Source organism: Saimiri boliviensis, chromosome 20 (assembly GCF_048565385.1).
Source record: "Saimiri boliviensis isolate mSaiBol1 chromosome 20, mSaiBol1.pri, whole genome shotgun sequence".
NCBI lineage: Eukaryota > Metazoa > Chordata > Mammalia > Primates > Cebidae > Saimiri > Saimiri boliviensis.
Genome location: NC_133468.1, coordinates 26,901,000 through 26,919,370, shown reverse-complemented (window position 1 = coordinate 26,919,370; position 18,371 = coordinate 26,901,000). Strand labels below are relative to the sequence as shown.

The following is an 18,371-nucleotide window of genomic DNA, read 5'->3' as shown; positions in this document are numbered from 1 at the left end:
TCCATCCTTCCATGATCCATCTACCCATGTAACCATCCATCTATCCATCCATCCATCCATTACCCATCCATTCCTCCTTCCTTCTCTCCCTCCATCCATCCATCCGTCCTTCCATTTATCCATGTAACTCCTTTTCCTTCCTTTCCCTCCCCTCTCTGTGTCCTCTCCCCTCCCCTTCCTTTCCCTCTACCATTCACTCGTCCATCCATCCATCCATCCACTCACCCTTCCTTCCTTTCATCCATTCATCCATACACCCACCCATCTATTCATGCATTCATTCATCCATTCACCCATCCATCTATCCAACCATATATCCATCCATCCATCCAAACTTCCTTCTTTCCTTCCATCCACCCACCCACCACCCACTCACTAATTTACCTACCCATCCATCTGCCCACCCACACTTCCTTCCAATCAACCAACCACCCATCGTCCCCAACCCCATTCATCCCTCTTTGTATCCCATGGCTCTTCTCAGGGCCTAGTACAAGCTGGCTTTCAATACATAATAACCACCACTATTTTATTTACTGCTTACTGTGAGCAAGTCACTATTTTAAGGGCTTTAAATATGGAATGAATTATATTTCTCCTCTTAAACCATAGACAATTTTATGTTGTAATAGACAATAAAGACCAAATACAGACTCTTATAAACTGGATGTTGCTTAAAGCCACTGAAATTAAGAGACAAAGAAAGTGAAAGGTTTCTTCAGACTTCTCTGAGGTTTGAACACCTCTGAGTGGATTCTCTGAATGTCTTTTGCATTAATGTTTCTGTAATGCTTTCCTGCTTCTGAGAAAAAAAAATGATTCTTCCTTCCTCTACCATCACCTAAAGGCCACATTTTATTTTAAGCGCTCTGTCATAGCTCCAGGAATTGTGTGCATTTTTTATAATAACATTTTAAAATATTGATACAGAATCTTAATGCAGAACGATTTATTTAGCAGTCCATTTACACTCAAAAATGTTGGGGGAGGGGAAATGTCATACCGGGAGAATTTCCTTCTGAATTAACAGAAGAAAATGTCCCCATTTTTATTCTGCTTAATTCTGCCTTTCCCAAATTAGCATATTTTCTACTCCAGCTATAATTCACCGGGCTACTTATCCCGTACTAATATTTACACCATGATCACTGGTGGGGAAGAGAAAATTTGGCAGCTGGTAAGGCTCTGTCTCCCAACTGTGGATTGTGTTTCTAATTTGTATTATGCTGTTAAATATCTCAATAAATCAATGATGGAAAAAAGTATTGCTACAAATTAGAGGGAAAATAACATTACAGAACTATTAGCAAAAATGAGATTTGTGCAATCGATTTTTCCATGCTCCAGGACAGTGTCTGGATTTCCATCTCAGTCTACACTGCAAAGGACAGCAGGGCCTTATCCTTCTGAAAGGCAGTTCTGGGCACACAGTCAGCTGCTTGTCAATCAACCCTCTGGGATGTCCAGAAGAGCCAGCCTGGCTTCTCTTTCCCACTGAACGAGCTGTGTCGCCATGATAGGAAAAGTAATGCATGGCTGGAAGAGCATAGTCACGACCCCTGAAAAGCCGCATCCCCGGATAATTGATCCCCCAAAATGACTGAGGCCCAGGCTTTGAACTTCCTGCGGGTAATGTCCACCTCTGGCTGGACCTACCACCTGATGTCTGAGGAGGGAGGAGGTGCCCGGGTGGTGGTGGGTGACTGCAAATCACACCTGTCTATGGGACTTGGTCCTTCCTTCCTGGCTGCCTGAAAGAACACTTTCCTGGACTCTTGCTACTGAAACACCATGGGAGAGATACCACTAAGAAAGCAAGAAACCACTGAGACAGGGACTTTGCAAAATAGTCCTAAAGAAGCCACGCTGTCACCACAACCTCAAATCCTGTCCACCTCAGAAGGAAGGATGAGTGGGGAAAAGCGAGAGCCAATTCAGCTCCCCATTGAGGCTGCTGTTCTTTAAAGAATATAAACTATTCATCTTCATTTTTTACAGTGTCATTTGTCCACTTAAACAAGGGAAGTGGCTAATATTGGAGAAACTTGAAAAAAGAATCTTTTCTATAGAAATAGGTTTTGCTATCCACCCATGCTTGTCTCCAGCCGACAGAATGAGTCAGCTGTTAGCTTCTGGTGCCAGCATCTCCCCCGCCCAAACGGTAGAACGCACATCTGTTCCCAGACAATGTCCTAATATACCCGGAAACGTGATCACCTCTTTCTGAATTGAGCCGGAACCCAGCGCAGCACGTCCAAGGGTCTGCACTCAATTTATCCCTCCAACGCCCAGAACAGAGCTGTGTGCTGCAGGTATTAGAGCCGACGTCATGCCAATACAAAAGTTTGATTTCATGGACAATTAAACAGGGTCTCCATGCTGAATGAAACTGTCATTCACCGTCCAAGATTGCTGGTTCACCGACTCACACAACCAACCGCTTGACTGTCAGCCTGAACCTCAGAGCAAATGCAAGCCTGTCAGCTGTTTATTCTTAAATACTGCCATTTCTCTTTGTATAAATGGTCAATCCAGTTTACAAATTTTACTGAAGCAGGTGGGGCTTAAACAAGAGGTTAAATATATCTGATTTAAAAAAAAAAAAAAAGAAAGTTACCTTCCATCCAATGCTCATTCAAGGCAGGAGACAAAATGCATTACATGTTAAGATGAGGAAGAAAGACAGCTGGTGATGGGGGCTGACCCCAGGAAGGAGTGGGAAGCAGAGCTGACAAGCTGTCAGAAATATGCTTATGAAAAAGACAAGCAGTGAATGAGGAGACTGTGGTGCCATCAGAGCCATGGCAGCAGCCCCTCCTGCTGAAACTGCTGACTTGGAACTTCTATGGATGTCAAACCTTCAGAGAAATACTGATTTTCTTCCTTATACACTTGAAAACTCCTGTCGCCAAAGACTGAAATTGAACAAAATCAATGGAGAGGGAACTGGAAATTCCCCAGGGGGACTACCAGTGGACAGTGGTCCAGGCCTCCGGCTGGGGGGTGTCCCCATCAGGCATGGGGCCTGTCCTCCAGCCATCAGCCCTCTTATCTGGGCTAAATACGTTATTTGAGAAAAAAAAAAAAAAAAAAAGCAATACAATGTCTGCCTGCATTGGGTAGTTTCTAAATATGTATTTCATAGCTGCTTTGGAGAGGAAAATATATTTATAGTTCCTTTAGTGTCATTCCAGTCTATTGTGTAAATATGTAAATGAGGCTTCATGATCTACACAGTAAAATGCCTTAGAATAATCTGTGTAAATAAATCATCTGCATATGCCCAGTGCATCGTTTCCAGTGCCTTCCAGGGAGCTTTGCAGCATTGATTTGGAGGAAACTTACACACAGCCAGAGAAATGAACGTGTCGGCCAGGCCGTGCTGGCGGACGCTGATGGCAATGTCCTTGGGCCCACACTCACGGAGCGCCCTTTCCAGGAGTAAGAGGTAATCTGTGCTCTAGCCTGGTGCTAATTTCATTAGCTGCTGCTCGGTTCTGCCTCTCCACATGACCACAGCAACAAGGGCTATGCAGTAGAACCTGCAGGGGTGGAAGGAAGGATGGGGGTGGGAGGCCAGGACGCTGCACTACCATCTGCCCAGACTGCTCAAGCCCACCGGCCGCTTTCTCCAAAGCAGCAACAAAGCTGATGAGTGGCTTGTCTCCCAGGGGCAAGGCAGAGACTCAGCTGGATACAGAGACATCAGGCCGAGCCGACCACGTGGGTCACAGGGTCTGCCTGGCATTGAGTACTCATCTCCCAGACACCCAGTGGTGAGGCCCCTGCATGGCCTCTCCCAATACAAACCAGGATCCATTCATTGCACGTCAAGCAAACCCACTCCCTGCCTGGAGAACGTCTTGCCAGGGAGCTTCGGTGGGGAAAATGAGATGATACAGCATTTAATGTTTTGTGTAATGAGGCCTGTAATAGATGACAGCTGAGATCCAAAGCCCTCAGGTCCCAGCAAGGTGTTTAAATATTGACAATCCATAAAGCGTTTCATTTGCCTGAGCTGCTGCTGGCCTTAGTCATGGAAGGGAGAGGGTGTCTTTCGCAACCTCCCATGAAAGACCACAAGTCCAGTGACCCACTTGGGTTCCCTTCATGATCTGAAAGGGAGACCGTTGGCGACCAAATGCTTTTGAATGTCTGGTAGCCAGGCAGAAGTAAGTGCAAGGTCTCTGCCCTTGCTGAAAAAGCCAGCGTCTTCCTGGCCAGTCTATTGTCATGTCTTAGTCCCCCGAAGGTCAGTTTCCATACTCTGGCTCCAACCCTGCTGAGCTCAGACTCAGCTGACTTCAGAAGCTTCTCCATGTTCGGGCAGGCCCCTCCAAGCCGTGGACCCAGTGTGAAGCCCTGACTGGATGACATGCCAATTACTTCTTATTCACACGGCCTGCCAGACTCCCTGGGTTGCACCAGTAACCAACAGGCGCCCGTTCCTTTTGTGATGGCAAGTGGAGCAGCACATGAGCACCTGAGGAGAAAGTAAAGGGCTCCCCCGGCAAGCATGAGAACCAAAGCCTTATCGCTTCTTGGAAAATGCCGAGATGTGTTCATAGCTTTAAGAGGCTAAGCCCAGGCACCTGTGTCTGGCTGGTGCTGCCCCATCTCACAGGCTGGTCTCTCACACAAGAGTGCTGAAAGACACATTGGCGTACTTGACGGAGCAGGCTGAGGATGGGCATCCCTGGCTTTTTAAATGATTACTTTAAGCTAAACATATGATTTTGAGGTAGCTGAAGAGTCCCATGTGGTTGTAAGAAAAAAGCAGAGAGTCAGTCCATGTGTCCTTCACCTCATTTCCCCCGATGGTAACACCCTGCAGAACTGTGCTGCCATCTCACAACTGGGACATGGGCAGGGGTGTGGACGAGATGCACAACGTTCCTTCTGTGGCCCTGTGACAGTCACACGTTTGCTGGCATCCTTCATCTCTACTCAGGGAGGCAGGTGTTCAGCGGGGAGGAAGTTGCATAGCCAGGCCCTTCTGTGGTTTTCTGGTGTTGGTGTCTTTTTTTTCCGAGGCAGAGTCTTGCTCTGTCACCCAGGCTGGAGTGCAATGGTGCGACCTTGGCTCATCGCAACCTCTGCCTCTTGGGTTCAAGTGATCCTCCTGCCTCAGCCTCCTGAGTAGCTCAGACTATAGGTGCGCGCCACCAGGCCCGGCTAATTTTTTTGTATGTTGTAGTAGAGATGGGGTATCACCATGTTAGTCAGGCTGGTCTGGAACTCCTGACCTCAAGTGATCCACCTGCCTCGGCCTCCCAAAGTGCCAGGATTGATTACAGGTGTCTTAATTTGCTCTTGGCGCCATGGGTCCCTGTGGTGATCTGTTGGCTCAAGGATACTTTCTCAGAATGGTTGAGATGCATAAAGAAAAACTGAAAAGGAAACTAATTGTACTGGTGATATGGTTTGTCTCTGGGTCCCCACCCAAATTTCATGTTGAGTTGTGATCCCCAGGGTTGGTGGAGGGTCCTGGTGGGAGGGGCTTGGACCCTGGGGGTGGGTTTCTCACGAATGGTTAAAGACCATCCCTTTGGTGCTGTTCTCATAACAAGGAGTGACTTCTCAGGAGACCTGGCTGTTTAAAAGTGTGTGGCAACCCCCCCTTCCACCTGCTTTGGCCATGTGGCATGCTGGCTCCCCATTCACCTTCCAGCATGACTGGAAGCTTCCTGGGGCCTCTCTGGAGGCAGAAGCCACCATGCCTCCTGTACAGCCTGCAGAACTGTGAGCCAATTTAAACTTCTTTATAAATTACTCAGTCTCAGACATTTCTTTACGGCAACATGAGAAGGAGTCATATGCCTGGTAATGCCTACAATCACCTGAAGGCACCTGCAGGTTCCTGGTAGCCCGTGTCTTCAGGTAATGCCGGAGGCGTGGAATACGGGTGGTTTTCGGTAGCCCGTGTCTCCAGGTAATGCTGGAGGTGTGGATTATGGGTGGTTTTCGGTAGCCCGTGTCTCCAGGTAATGCTGGAGGTGTGGATTATGGGTGGTTTTCGGTAGCCCGGGTCTCCAGGTAATGCTGGAGGTGTGGATTACAGGTGGTTTTCTTTACGCTACTTGTTGGGCAACGCCATTCCTTGGAAGATGCGTAAAGAGCTGGGTTTAGGTGACTTGCGGCAACTCAAAAATCTATGCTTCATCGACTCATTAGCTGACAAGGTCCAGCAGAGAGTCTACAAATGACTGTGATTTCAACATAATGACACGTCTAAACAGCATCGTGAAATAGCTGCAATGGCTGGGAAGTTATATGAAAGTATTGCTGGGAGTCTCACAGGTCCTGCTATTAGTTATGTAGTTTCTTAGCTACTAGTATGCATTGAATTCTGTCCCTGCTCCCCACTGCAAACTCATATGTTGAAGTCCTGACCTCCAGGACCTCTGAATGACCTTATTTGCAAATAGGGTAGCTGCGGATATAATTAGTTAGGATGACATCCTGCTGGAGCATGTGGGTCCCTAGTCTAGTATGACTGGTGTCCTCATAAAAGCTAAAACCGAGACACAGATACACATACAGGGAGATCACCATGGGACGGTGACACCAGAGATGGGTGAAGCACCTGTCAGCCCAGGATAGCCCAGGATGGCTTGTAACTACCAGAAGCTCGGGGAGAGGTTATAGGAAACAGATCCTCCCTTACAGCCTCAGGAGGAGGAACCCGCCCTGCTGCCACCTTGACTGTGGACTTCTGGCCTCCAGAACTGGCAGTCAACCCATGGCTGTCATTGAGGCCTCCTAGTTTGTGGGACTTTGCTACAGCAGCCTGGGCAAATAAAAGAGCCTACACACATAATTAAAGGAAATGCTAAATCCAGTTAGAGGTCAGTGAAAATCAAATGTGTTATTTTCCCCATCTAAGATCATGGATCTGCTGAGTTCTATTGATGAACCCCTTGATAGGCTGGAAGAGCTGAAGAAATCAGTGCTCTCCCTGGATGTGGGGAGGAAAGTGTCTGAAATGGTTTCTTTTCTTTTCTTTTTTTTTTTTGGAGACAGAGTCTCGCTCTGTTACCAGGCTACAGTGCAGTGGTGCGATCTGGGCTCACTGCAACCTTCGCCTCCTGGGCTCAAGCAGTTCTCCTGCCTCAGCCTCCCGAGTAGCTGGGACTACAGGTATGCACCACCACACACAGCAAATTTTTGATTTTTAGTAGAGACAGGCTTTTCATTATGTTGGCCGGGATGGTCTTGATCTCATGATCCACCTGCCTTGCCCTCCCAAAGTGCTGGGATTACAGGCATGAGCCACTGCACCTGGCTGAAATGGTTTCTTAAGTCTGGGCTGCTCCCTGCCACTGGCCTGCTCCCCCTTGGCCTCATTTTGGCCCCAGACCCCACATTTCTCAGCTCTTGTCAATCTCCGAAAGTGCTCTTGAATCAAAGAGCAAAGGGCCAGCTGGCTGTGCTAGGGGCCATCGGCTTTCACAGGTAGTGACCACAGGAGGGCCTGCCAAACTCACATCCTTCACCAGCTCAAGACCCTCTGCTTCCACAACAAGACAGGCACCACGCTCAAAGGAATCAGGGTCTGTCAGGTGAGTATGTCTGGATTTCTTAATTATTGAGCCAAAGAAATGTTTACGTTGCCTTTGAGTAGAGATTTTTTCATGCTTATGCACTACGTTTCTCCTTAGAAGTTTCTAGAAGGCGGCGGGGCTCAGTCGCTCATGCCTGTAATCCCAGCACTTTGGGAGGCCCAGGCAGGTGGATCAGTTGAGGTCAGGAGTTTGCAGCCTGGCCAACATGGTGAAACCCCCTCTCTACTAAAAATATAAAAATTAGCCAGGCGTGATGGTGGGTGCCTATAATCCCAGCTACTCAGGAGGTTGAGGCAGGAGAACTGCTTGAACCTGGGAGGCCAAGGTTTGCAGGGATCTGAGATCGTCCCACTGCCCTCTAGCCTGGGTGACAAAGTGAGACATGATCTCAAAAAAAAAAAAAAAAAAAAAAAAGTTTCTAGAAGGCAGTTGTAACTAATCATCTTTCAAAAGCAATTTGGTGGGGGAGGTGGGAACGTCTGTCCTGGCACAGTGACAGATGTAACTTTGGGGTCTTTCTTTGTGGTGTAACAGCCTCTTTAAATATTAGACTAAAGCAGTTCCTAGCACCAAGGTCCATCTGGCGGGCGGGGTTTGATGGTTCGCTTCCTGAATAGCATCCCTAAAACATCACCTATTTTCATGCTCAGATGTTCATGATTAACTGCGCAACTATGTGAAGGTCATGTTGAAGCTGTTCTGTGCTCTCTGTGTTAGGTGACACCCTCTAGCTCTAAGCAGTAATATCCGATGCAACCGATCAGAAACTCATTTTCCAATAATGTCCATCCTTAGTTATTAAAGTCAAATGGAAGGAAGGGTGAAAAAAAAAACCCTTTGGGTGAATAGGGTTGGAAATGGATCTTAGACCTCATTTTCAGAAGCCTAAAAAATGAAGCCAATGATGTGTCGGTTTCACTATTAATAAGAATCTTCATATTATCAGAAACAAGCATGACTCTTTCCATCTCAGCTGCAAACATTTAGAACCCTGAGATTAGTCCCTGAAAACACTCATGGATGAGTTAGAAAATGCCTTTCGTGTCCCTAAGTTCTCATTCACCTATTTCTAGGAATAACCATTATCATCCTAAGTAAGTGTCCTGGGGCTAAAACATCCCAAATCGAGTGCCCTTAAGGTTATCAGCACAGCTGTGACTATGAAAACTGGAAGGAGTTGAGTGAGCAATGATCATTTTCTTTCACCAAAACCACCCTCTTTCTCTCAGCTTTGTTGGAGAAAATGCTGAAAGAGAAAAGGATGGAAGCCCCCGACAATTTCAGAAGCATCACTGTCAGCTGGGCTGAGACACCGTTTATGGGGCCCGCCAACCTTACCTGAGGGCCGGGCCTCGATGACGTAGCCTGTGGTGGGTGTGTCGCCAGCATATCCCTCTGTCCATTGCAAGGTCAGCTCAGAGGCAGACTTGGTGACCAGGACATCTCTAGGGGACCCTGGGGACCCTGTGGGATAAGGAAGAGGTTAGGCATCAGCCCTGCTGTGGGGGGCTCACATCCCACCATGTGAGATTTCAGTGGCGGTCAGATTGGTCAAGGCTGCAGAGCATTTGGGCAGATTACTTAACCTCATGCAGCCGTAGTTTTCCATCTTAAAATCAGGGAGTCAAGGTCGGGCATGGTGGCTCACACCTGTAATCCCAGCACTCTGGGAGGCTGAGGTGGGTGGATCACCTGAGGTCGGGAATTTGAGACTGCCCTGGCCAATATGGAGAAACCCTGTCTCTACTAAAAATACAAAATTAGCTGGGCATGGTGGTGCATGCCTATAATCCCAGCTGAGGCAGGAGAATCACTTGAACCCAGGAGGCAGAGATTGCGGTGAGCCGAGATCATGCCATTGCACTCCAGCCTGGGCAACAATAGTGAAACTCCATCTCAAAAGCAAGCAAGCAAACAAACAAACAGAAACAAGGAGGCAAGGCAGGGCACGGTGGCTCATGCATGTAATCCCAGCACTTTGGGAGGCTGAGACAGGTGGGCACAGTGTGGGGCACCCTGCACGCGTCATGTCCAACCTCTCTTTCCACCTGCAAAGTCTGTGTTGACATGTGCTTTTGAAGACTTCCATGTTGCCCAGACGTCCCTGAGTTTATGCCAGCTCTCAGCCACCAGCACTGCCTTAATGAGCATGTAGACGGATCCCAGCTCAGTGAAGCAGGAGGCGAGAAGCTAAAGTTGCAACTGACACTGTCTGCCCCTGGTGTTCCACTTACCCTCAGCCGGCCCGGCTGTGACATTGGCTTGGAGCTCAGGCCCGTAGGTGATGGTCCGAGCTTGGACATGGAAGAAATAGGTCACCCCCTTGGTGAGGTCCCGAACCTTCAGCCAGCGCTGCCAGTTCCCTCTCACTTCCACGGTCACCACCTTGCTCACCCCTGCAGCCGCCAGAAGCAAAGGAAAGAAAGGGGCTCAGCTTGGAGAAGCAACCATGCACCATCTGTTCCGTTGTGATAACAGGGCACACGGTCCCCACAGTTGGCTAAGGAAGTATTTCTTACAATTAGGAGGAGTTTACGTGGTGATAACAGCTAATTTTCAGCATAGATAAGTGTAATTAGAGCTTAAGCTTGATAAGTGGGTGCTGACAAAAGAACAGAGGCTTACAACACAAAAGGGGGAGGCTGCCATCTGAGGAACGATGCCAGGGAGGAGCAGGGGAGGGGGTGATGGTCCTGCTTGTCTCCAGGTTAGACACTTTGGGAAATGTCCCTTCCCACTTGGCTCTGAGCTGTGCAAAGTCTGGTGTCACTTCCATGGTGACTGCAAGCTTCCTGACACAGTCACGAGTGAGGGAAGTTATATGGTTTGCCTGTGTCCCCACCCAAACCTCATCTTGAATTGTAACAATCCCCCTGTGTCAAGGGTGGGGCCAGGTGGAGTTAATCGGATCATGGGGGCAGTTTCTCCTACACTAGTCTCATGGTAATGAATAAGTCTCATGAGATCTGATGGTTTTAGAAATGGGAGGTTCCCCATACACACTCTCTTGCCTGCTCCCATGTAAGACGTGACTTTGCTTCTCCTTTGCCTTCCACCAGGCATCCCCAAACTTTTTACACAGGGAGCCAGTTCACTGTCCCTCAGACCGTTGGAGGGCCACCACATACTGTGCTCCTCTCACTGACCATCAATGAAAGAGGTGCCCCTTCCTGAAGTGCGGCGGGGGGCCGGATAAATGGCCTCAGGGGGCCGCATGTGGCCCGCAGACCGTAGTTTGGGGACTCCTGCCTTCCACTATGATTGTGAGGCCTCCCCAGCCATGTGGAACTGTGAGTCCATTAAACCTCTATCCTTTATAAATTATCCAGTCTCAGGTATGTCTTTATTAGCAGTGTGAGAACAGATTAATACAGGGAGAGTATAAAAGATGCAGGAAGATACTCCATCTAGTTAGAACCCATGAGGAGGCTGCAGCCTGCCTGCGTTGGACAACTTGTGGCATATGGGTCTCAAACAAGTCATCGGAACTTCAACTGTGGACGTGGAAGCAAGGATTTGAAAAATTAATTTTTCACTACAAGTACTGATACCTCGATTCAGAGGACGATGGCAACAGAGACAAAAGTCCTCAAACCTATGTGATATTATAAGCAAGTGATAATGCAAAAGTCTTGCTGGTTGTATTATCTAGAAATAGAAAATTGAGATTTGACATTTTTGGGGAGAGAATAAATACTGAAAATTACACAAATGCAGCATTTTCCAGAAGGAAAAATAAAGTTCTTTGGTCAAACAAGTTTGAAAATGATGCATTAAAAAAAAGTTAGGTAAGTTCTCAACTGCAGGAGTTCTCAGAACTTTCAGTAGATTAATATCCACCAGGCAGCTCTTGGAGGAGGATACCAAGGTGTAGCACTTCCGAGATGTAGTGATTGGCAGAACTCATTTTCAAAGCAGCATCCCTGAGAGGGGCTGCACTTGGTGAGTGGCGCCCACCATCCTGGGTCCACCTGCCCAGCACTGCCCTCCCACTGTCAGCCCAGAGAAACAGACGCCCTTGGTGTGGAAGGGCTGTGTGTTGCTGGTCAGCACCTGGAATACCCCAGTCACCTCGACTTCAGGACAGAACAAAGCGCCTTCTTATTACAACACGGGTCCATCTTTCAAAGCCATCAAAGCAGATTTCTCTTATCCTAAAAATCTCCAAAATGCCTTCTAGCTGGTTCAGTGTTTTCTTATTATGCCATTTATCAAACATTTATTCAGCTAAATAATTTTCTTCCCAATTATTTCAGAGAAATTTTGGCTACTGATTTCATTTTTCGGTTTTGTTTTGAGACAGAGTTTTTGCTCTGTCACCCAGGCTGGAGTGCAATGGCATGATCTCAGCTCACTGCAACCTCTGCCTCCTGAGTTCAAGTGATTCTCCTGCCTCAGCCTCCTGAGTAGCTGGGATTACAGGTGTGCACCATCATGCCTGGCTAATTTATTTTTAGTAGAGACGCAGTTTCACCATGTTGGCCAGGCTGGTCTCGAACTCCTGATCAAGTGATCCACCTGCCTCAGCCTCCCAAAGTGCTGGGATTACAGGCATGAGCCACCACACCTGGCCAATTTTGGCTACTTTTGAGTGACCCTCCAAATCTGGGTTTTCCTTTAGAGCAACAGGGAATTTCTGCCCAGAGCCTGACCCTGACCTTCCATTTCTCAGAGGGGTGATGAGGATGACAGTTTGTGCACACAGTGACTGTCACCAGCACACAAACTGGGTCCTGTCCAATGTAAAGTGATTCTAGAAAACAACTGTTTGTTTTCTTTTCAGTGTTGTTAAAAATGCCTTCATTCTCCCTGGAGCAAAAACAAACTCATGTAAAAATTTTGTAAATTCTATCCCAATAGGAGGCAGAGCCAGCCTGGCTGCCTCCCCTTCTCAGGTGTGTCAGAATTTTATTTGTTTAATCAATTTTTAAACCATGCCCTGCACTACAAAGCCTCAGGATACACTCCCACAAACCACCACCATTTAAGACATTAAAAAAAAATGTAAAAACAGGTCTGCCGTAAAATTGGTTTGCTAAGCACATGGTTCAGTGCTCAAGTGGCCTGGTGCTCCAGCTGGACTGGCGCTCTGGGTGGACTGGCACTCAGGGTGGTGTGGCACTCCAGGTGGACTGGCACTCAGGGTGGCATGGCGTTCCAGATGGACTGGCACTCTGGGTGGCCTGGCACTCTGGGTGAACTAGTGCTCAGGGTGGACTGTCACTCAAGGTGGACTGGTGTTCCAGTGGCCTCGTGCTCTAGGTGACCTGGCACTCTCCGTGTTATGCTGCTCCAGGTGACCTGGTGCTCTAGGTAGCCTGGTGCTCCAGATGGTCCAGTACTCCAAGTGGTGTGGCATTCCAGGGGCCTGGTGCTCCAGGCAGTGTGTGGCATGCTGAATGGTGCAGTGCTCCAGGTGGTGTGGTGCTCCAGATGGTGCGATGCTCTGGGTGGGGCAGTTCTCAAGGTGGTGTGGCACTCTGGGTGGCGTGATGCTCCGTGTGGCGTGATGCTCTGTGTGGCGTGATGCTCTGGGTGGCGTGGTACTCTGGATGGCCTGGTGCTCCAGGTGGTGTGATGCTCTATGTGGTGTGGTACTGTGTGGTGTGATGCTCTGGGTGGTGTGATGCTCTGTGTAATGTGATGCTCTGGGTGGTGTGATCCTCTGGGTGGTGCGGTGCTCTGGGTGGTGCGGTGCTCTGGGTGGTGTGATCCTCTGGGTGGTGTTGTGCTCTGGGTGCTGTGGTGCTCTGTGTGGTGTGATGCTCTGGGTGGTGTGATGCTCTGGGTGGTGTGATCCTGTGTGTGATATGATGCTCTGTGTGGTGTGATGCTCTGGGTGGTGTGGTGCTCTGGGTGGTGTGGTGCTCTGTGTGGTGTGGTGCTCTGGGTGGTGTGATGCTCTGGGTGGTTGGTGCTCTGTGTGGTGTGGTACTCTGGGTGGTGTGGTGCTCTTTGTGGTGCGGTGCTGTGTGGTGTGATGCTCTGGGTGGTGTGGTGCTCTGTGTGGTGTGGTGCTCCAGGTGGCCTGGTGTTCTGGACAATGTGATGCCCTAGGGGTCTTCTAGGAGTGTTCCCTACAGTGACAGTGATGGTGAGGGATGGCCCTGGGCTCTGCTCAGCACATCAGATGAACCACGACTATGTTCTTAGTGGAGTGACTAGAGGAGCTGCCCATACCTGGTAAATGCTGTGTCCTCTACTTCCCCTGGCCTGACTGGTGAATGCCTGGCCAGAATTTTGCAGATGTCTGCCCTAGGCATGCCCTGGTTCTGAGTAGGAAGCATGGAAAGAGGTCAGAGGACCCCACAGACCCCTACTAGGTGAGATCACTGTTTACGTTGTAACTACTATCTTTACTACATTTTAAAATATTTTGTCCTCACAATATACTTCAAGCAGGTAGCAATTCACACACTCACTCACACCCACACACGCACAGTCACACACACATACAAACATAAACATATGGATCATTTTGTGGCAGTCTTTATAAGAGAACTTCTATGACCATAGCACGTGAATATAATTCCAGTCCAAAACAAGGACACCTGATGTTTCATTGCATTTGCAATTGTTTTTTGGGGACATGGGCACACTCCACGAGGCATATGAAATATTGAAAGTTGCAAGGAGGTCCGGTTACTGCTTTGTGGTTCTCCGTTGGATATCCTGATGCAATAGTGAATGGGTGAGGGTCTGGATTTTTCATAAGAGGACCCCATACAGCCACAGCTGTCTCCTGGGGGCCTCAGGGAGGAGCATAGAGGAGGGCAGTCCCTCTGGGTGAGAGGAGCAGTGGCCATGGGGCAAGGCCCGTCTGGGCCTGGAGGTTCAGAGCAGGGAGCGCTGGACGAGCCGGCTGGCATGTTGGATGGTGCAACCTCCGTGGGGTGCAGGAAGCTGCTCTGCTTTTTCCCAATCATTGCCTTCTGTTCGACCACCCTGCCCTTGGCCTCACTCCATCGTGCAGCACTGTGGTCCTTTCCAGGCTATCCCGGCATCCTCCCACATTCAACAGAGAGTTCACCTCCTCCCTTCCCCAGCCCCAGCAGGCCAAGATGCTCAGAAACTCCTGCAGGCAGAGAGCAGCCGCCAGGATGAGTGCTTCGTGAACCACCTTCCTGCCAAGGCTGATTGTGAAATCTGCAGAGTCAGCTGGGAGGAATAAAGAATGAAAAAAACGGGGATGGGAATGAGTCTGAAGCCCTCTGCTTGCTCCCCGTGTGACACTGGGCGGGGCGTGTGGTCTCTGCAGAGTCCTTGGTTTCTCCCTCTGCCCTGAAGTTGGTGGTGCTTACCTCATAGGACCATGGTGAGGGGTTCGGGGGATGAATGGGAATGTCCAGCCGAAGGTCAGGACCCTGACTCTATTGTCTAAGAATGCATCAAGTAACAGGTGCTCTGTAATCAACACGGACTCCTGACTTGCTGTGCCTCACATGCATGGATGTGAACAAAACCACTCCAAAACCAAGTGGCTCGACACCACCACCACTGAACCAGCTCCCAGTCCTATGGGGCAGTCCTTCGGCCGGGCTGACCTGCGCCAGACTCAGCGTGTATCTGTGGTCACATAGTGAGTCTCACTGGGGGTCGGCTGGCCCAGGTGGCCCCTCTCCTGCTGGGTCATGGGTGGCTGTCACCCCACAGGCCAGCCCAGATGTGTTGACGTGGTGGCTGGGTTCCAAGGGTGGCAGGAGGGCCAGGGTGCCTCCCAGGTGCAAATGCTTTTGAATCTACTTGCTTCATGAAAACTATTGTCCCACTGGCTAAAGTGAGTCCCGTGGCCCAGCACAGTCTGTGTTGGGGGACTCCACCCACAGGCTGGACTCAGAAGGAGTGAGCAATGGGCCCCCGCCTCTGCCCCATCCACCTTCTCCACCCACCAATCAGGAATCTTCATCAGAGGCCACTGTTCTGGCCCCCGGATGGGATATAAGCTGACTCAGTGAGTCTAATCTGTCATCTTGGTCCACATTCTTCTTTGGCATGTGTGGCTGTGGGATGTGGCTTGTCAGACAGGCCGGGGGTTAGTGTCTCACTGAGCCAGGGTTCTGGCCAACACCATTGGGGTAGGCAGGGGAGTGCCAGGGTTCCGAGGCTCTGCTGCCATTCATGGTGAGTAGGACCTTCCCTGGGCGGCCATGAGGTCCACTTGGGTGGAACCGGGAAGCAGGATTGCTGAGTCCTGCCTGAGGGAGAAGCCAAGAGGGGTCTGAAGCCTACAGCCAGACTCAGACTCATCCCAGGCTGACAGTACCTGCAGCCTGACGGTGCTGAGGCGGGAAAGACCCTAGCGGGGACCCCCTGGCTTAGTCAGAGCCTGGTGTTGTGTCTAGAGGCAGCTCCGCAAGGCCATTAGGCAGGGGCTGGACACTTGATGTCACCATCACAGCTGGGTAGCCCACACCTGGATCTGCCACTTGACTAATGTGCAAGAATCGAAGGTCTGGAAAGTGCCCTCCTGACAAGCCCAAACATGGGAGTCCGTATGGCTTCTTCTTCCTAACACCCGGGGGGGGGGGGCTGATGAAGCTGTTTCTGCTGAGATCCTGGCCACCCCTCACCCTGCAGAGCCAAGGAGGGAGTTGCGAAGCAAGACAGCGCTGTTCCCTTCAAGCTCTAGTCTCAGAGCACACTGCCTTGGTTGCAAAGCCAGGAAAATCCAGGCTGAAGGAACCAGCCCTTCACAACAGATAAGAGACAAGGCTGGTGATGGATGGTCTTGTTATCTGTGAAAAGTGGTGAAAATGGTTGTGACAAAAGTGACTCCAGCTGTTGTCATCCAGGGGAGAGGCAAGACCTTTACTCAGCTGTGCAGCCCGTGATTTGTCTGGAATACGAAGAGCTTTAGTGAATCCTCCTCATGCCCCGTCTCTGAAGTTCACCTTCACATTTACTTTCAGAAACGTGAGCGCTCCAGACACTTTTGGCCCATAGTGGAGCAGTTTAGGCCTTGGCTCTGGAATCAGAACACCTGGGTTCAACTCCTACCTCTCTTCATCACTTTTGAAACGCAGGCCTTGGGCAACTGTCTTCATGGCTCTAAGCCCGATTTCTTTGTCTGCAAGAGGAGAATAAAACCTGCAGCCACAATGTAGAGCTGTTATGAGGATTTGGAGATAACGGATATTAAGGGCTTAGTACAGTGCCCGATTCGAGCTCAACAAACATCGCTTATCTCCATTATTATGCTTGAGGGGTGCCTTGTGTATAGTGAGAACACAAAATGCCCGTGTGAGTGGAACACACTGAAATGATTGTCTAAAAATCTTCCGAATGCTTTGACTTTCCCAGTGATGCAAAAACTGTCACGAAACAAACAAGAAGCAGTGACGGTGGAAACACAAGGGAGCCAGATGTGCCGGGTCTTGTCCCTGGAAGACTGGGTTGGGAGAAAGGTTTGGTGGAAGCCCAGAAGTGATTCTGGCGTGGAAGTGCAGAGAGAAAGGGACCACAACAAATCCAGGGCCCCTGTGCGGCACTTCTGACCGGGTAATGACCCATGGAATGGACTTGCCTGGAATGAAGTACTTTCTTGCAAGACGAAGAGCAGCAGCCCAGGAGAGAAGCCAGAGGCACACACCATGGAGTTACCCGGGAGACTCTGCACAGCCATTAACACAGAAGACTGGGGAGTGGAACCAGTCACTTATTTGAGGAAGAGTGGGAAACTCGAGCTGTCTTTGATTAGGAAAGCCTCGTAGGTCAATCAGAACTATGATGCTTTCACAATCATTTCTCATTTGAAGGGTTCTAGTTGGTTATCACCCTTGAAAAGGCATTTGTAATACAGGCTCATGGAACCTGTGTGTGTCTCCAAAATTCTCTACCATTTCTCCCTGCAGACTGAACAAGAGTGACGGGCATGCCTGCTTCTGTGCAGCTGCTGTGGGCAGCCGTGTCCAGATCCCCTGGCTCCCAGGCAGGTGCTGGGTTCTCGGAAGGACACAACAGAACCCAGCTGCCCTCCGCCCTTGAAGCAGCCAGGCTAAATCCATGTCCCTCCCGTGGCCTCTCTGCCATTTCAAAAACCACACCCACGTCTCACCTCTACTGTTATTTACCAAAGTCCATCAGTTGTCTAAGATGTGCTTCTCAGGTTTTCACATCTCTGATTTGGGACGCAGCTCAGAATTGATGATACAAAAATATTGGGCCCTAGTTTATTGGGAGCATTTTTTCTTTCTGAGTACTTCATAAAATAATGATGAATCTCGTAGTGAACAGCATCTGAGATTTGGTGAAATAAAAATCTAGTGCTTAAATTTTCTTAATCACATCAACTCCCTGTTTCATCTAAACGTACTTATTTTAAAAGGAAACTTTTATCACTGCTTTAAATGGAGCGCCAATACTCATTGATGTGCTGGTTGTATTTTTTCCTCCCAGACATTAAGTAATCTATAATTTTTACATCTGTCTGTGTATATTACAGGTGGAACCTTCCCCTGGATTATAAGGCAGAGGTGGCTGGACTTGTATTCCCGCCCACATTGTGGTGAGGAAGAAATGCTTCCTGAGCCGGAAACTTCAGTGGACACACTGGTGTCTAGGTGGCAGGAGAGATGGACACAGAAGGCATTAGAATAATACCTGACCCAGCAGGTTTAGAGTAATGGCCACATGCACAGCAGGGCAGAGCCACTTGCCCCCAATCCCCATTCTGTGGCTTCACAATCAATACCCCACTGGCTCCACCTTCAACACACACCCCTGATCTGGCCACTCCTCCCCTGCCCCGCACCCTTCCCCTTCCTGCTGTTCCCCTGGAGGATGCTGCTACAGCCCCAGTCGGCCTCC

At 49.4% G+C, this 18,371-nt stretch overlaps 1 protein-coding gene across 4 annotated transcripts in view; it reads right to left on the bottom strand.

Moving 5' to 3' along the window:
- The window catches only part of SDK1 (sidekick cell adhesion molecule 1), a 948,273-nt gene that overhangs the window by 36,140 nt on the left and 893,762 nt on the right, over positions 1-18,371 (bottom strand). For all 4 annotated transcript variants that reach the window (XM_039460606.2, XM_074390484.1, XM_074390483.1 and 1 more), the window contains 2 exons: positions 9,800-9,961; positions 8,904-9,029 (listed from right to left, as the gene is read on the bottom strand). In XM_039460606.2, the coding sequence (XP_039316540.2) occupies positions 8,904-9,029; positions 9,800-9,961 (288 nt within the window). The remainder of the gene's footprint in view (positions 1-8,903; positions 9,030-9,799; positions 9,962-18,371) is intronic.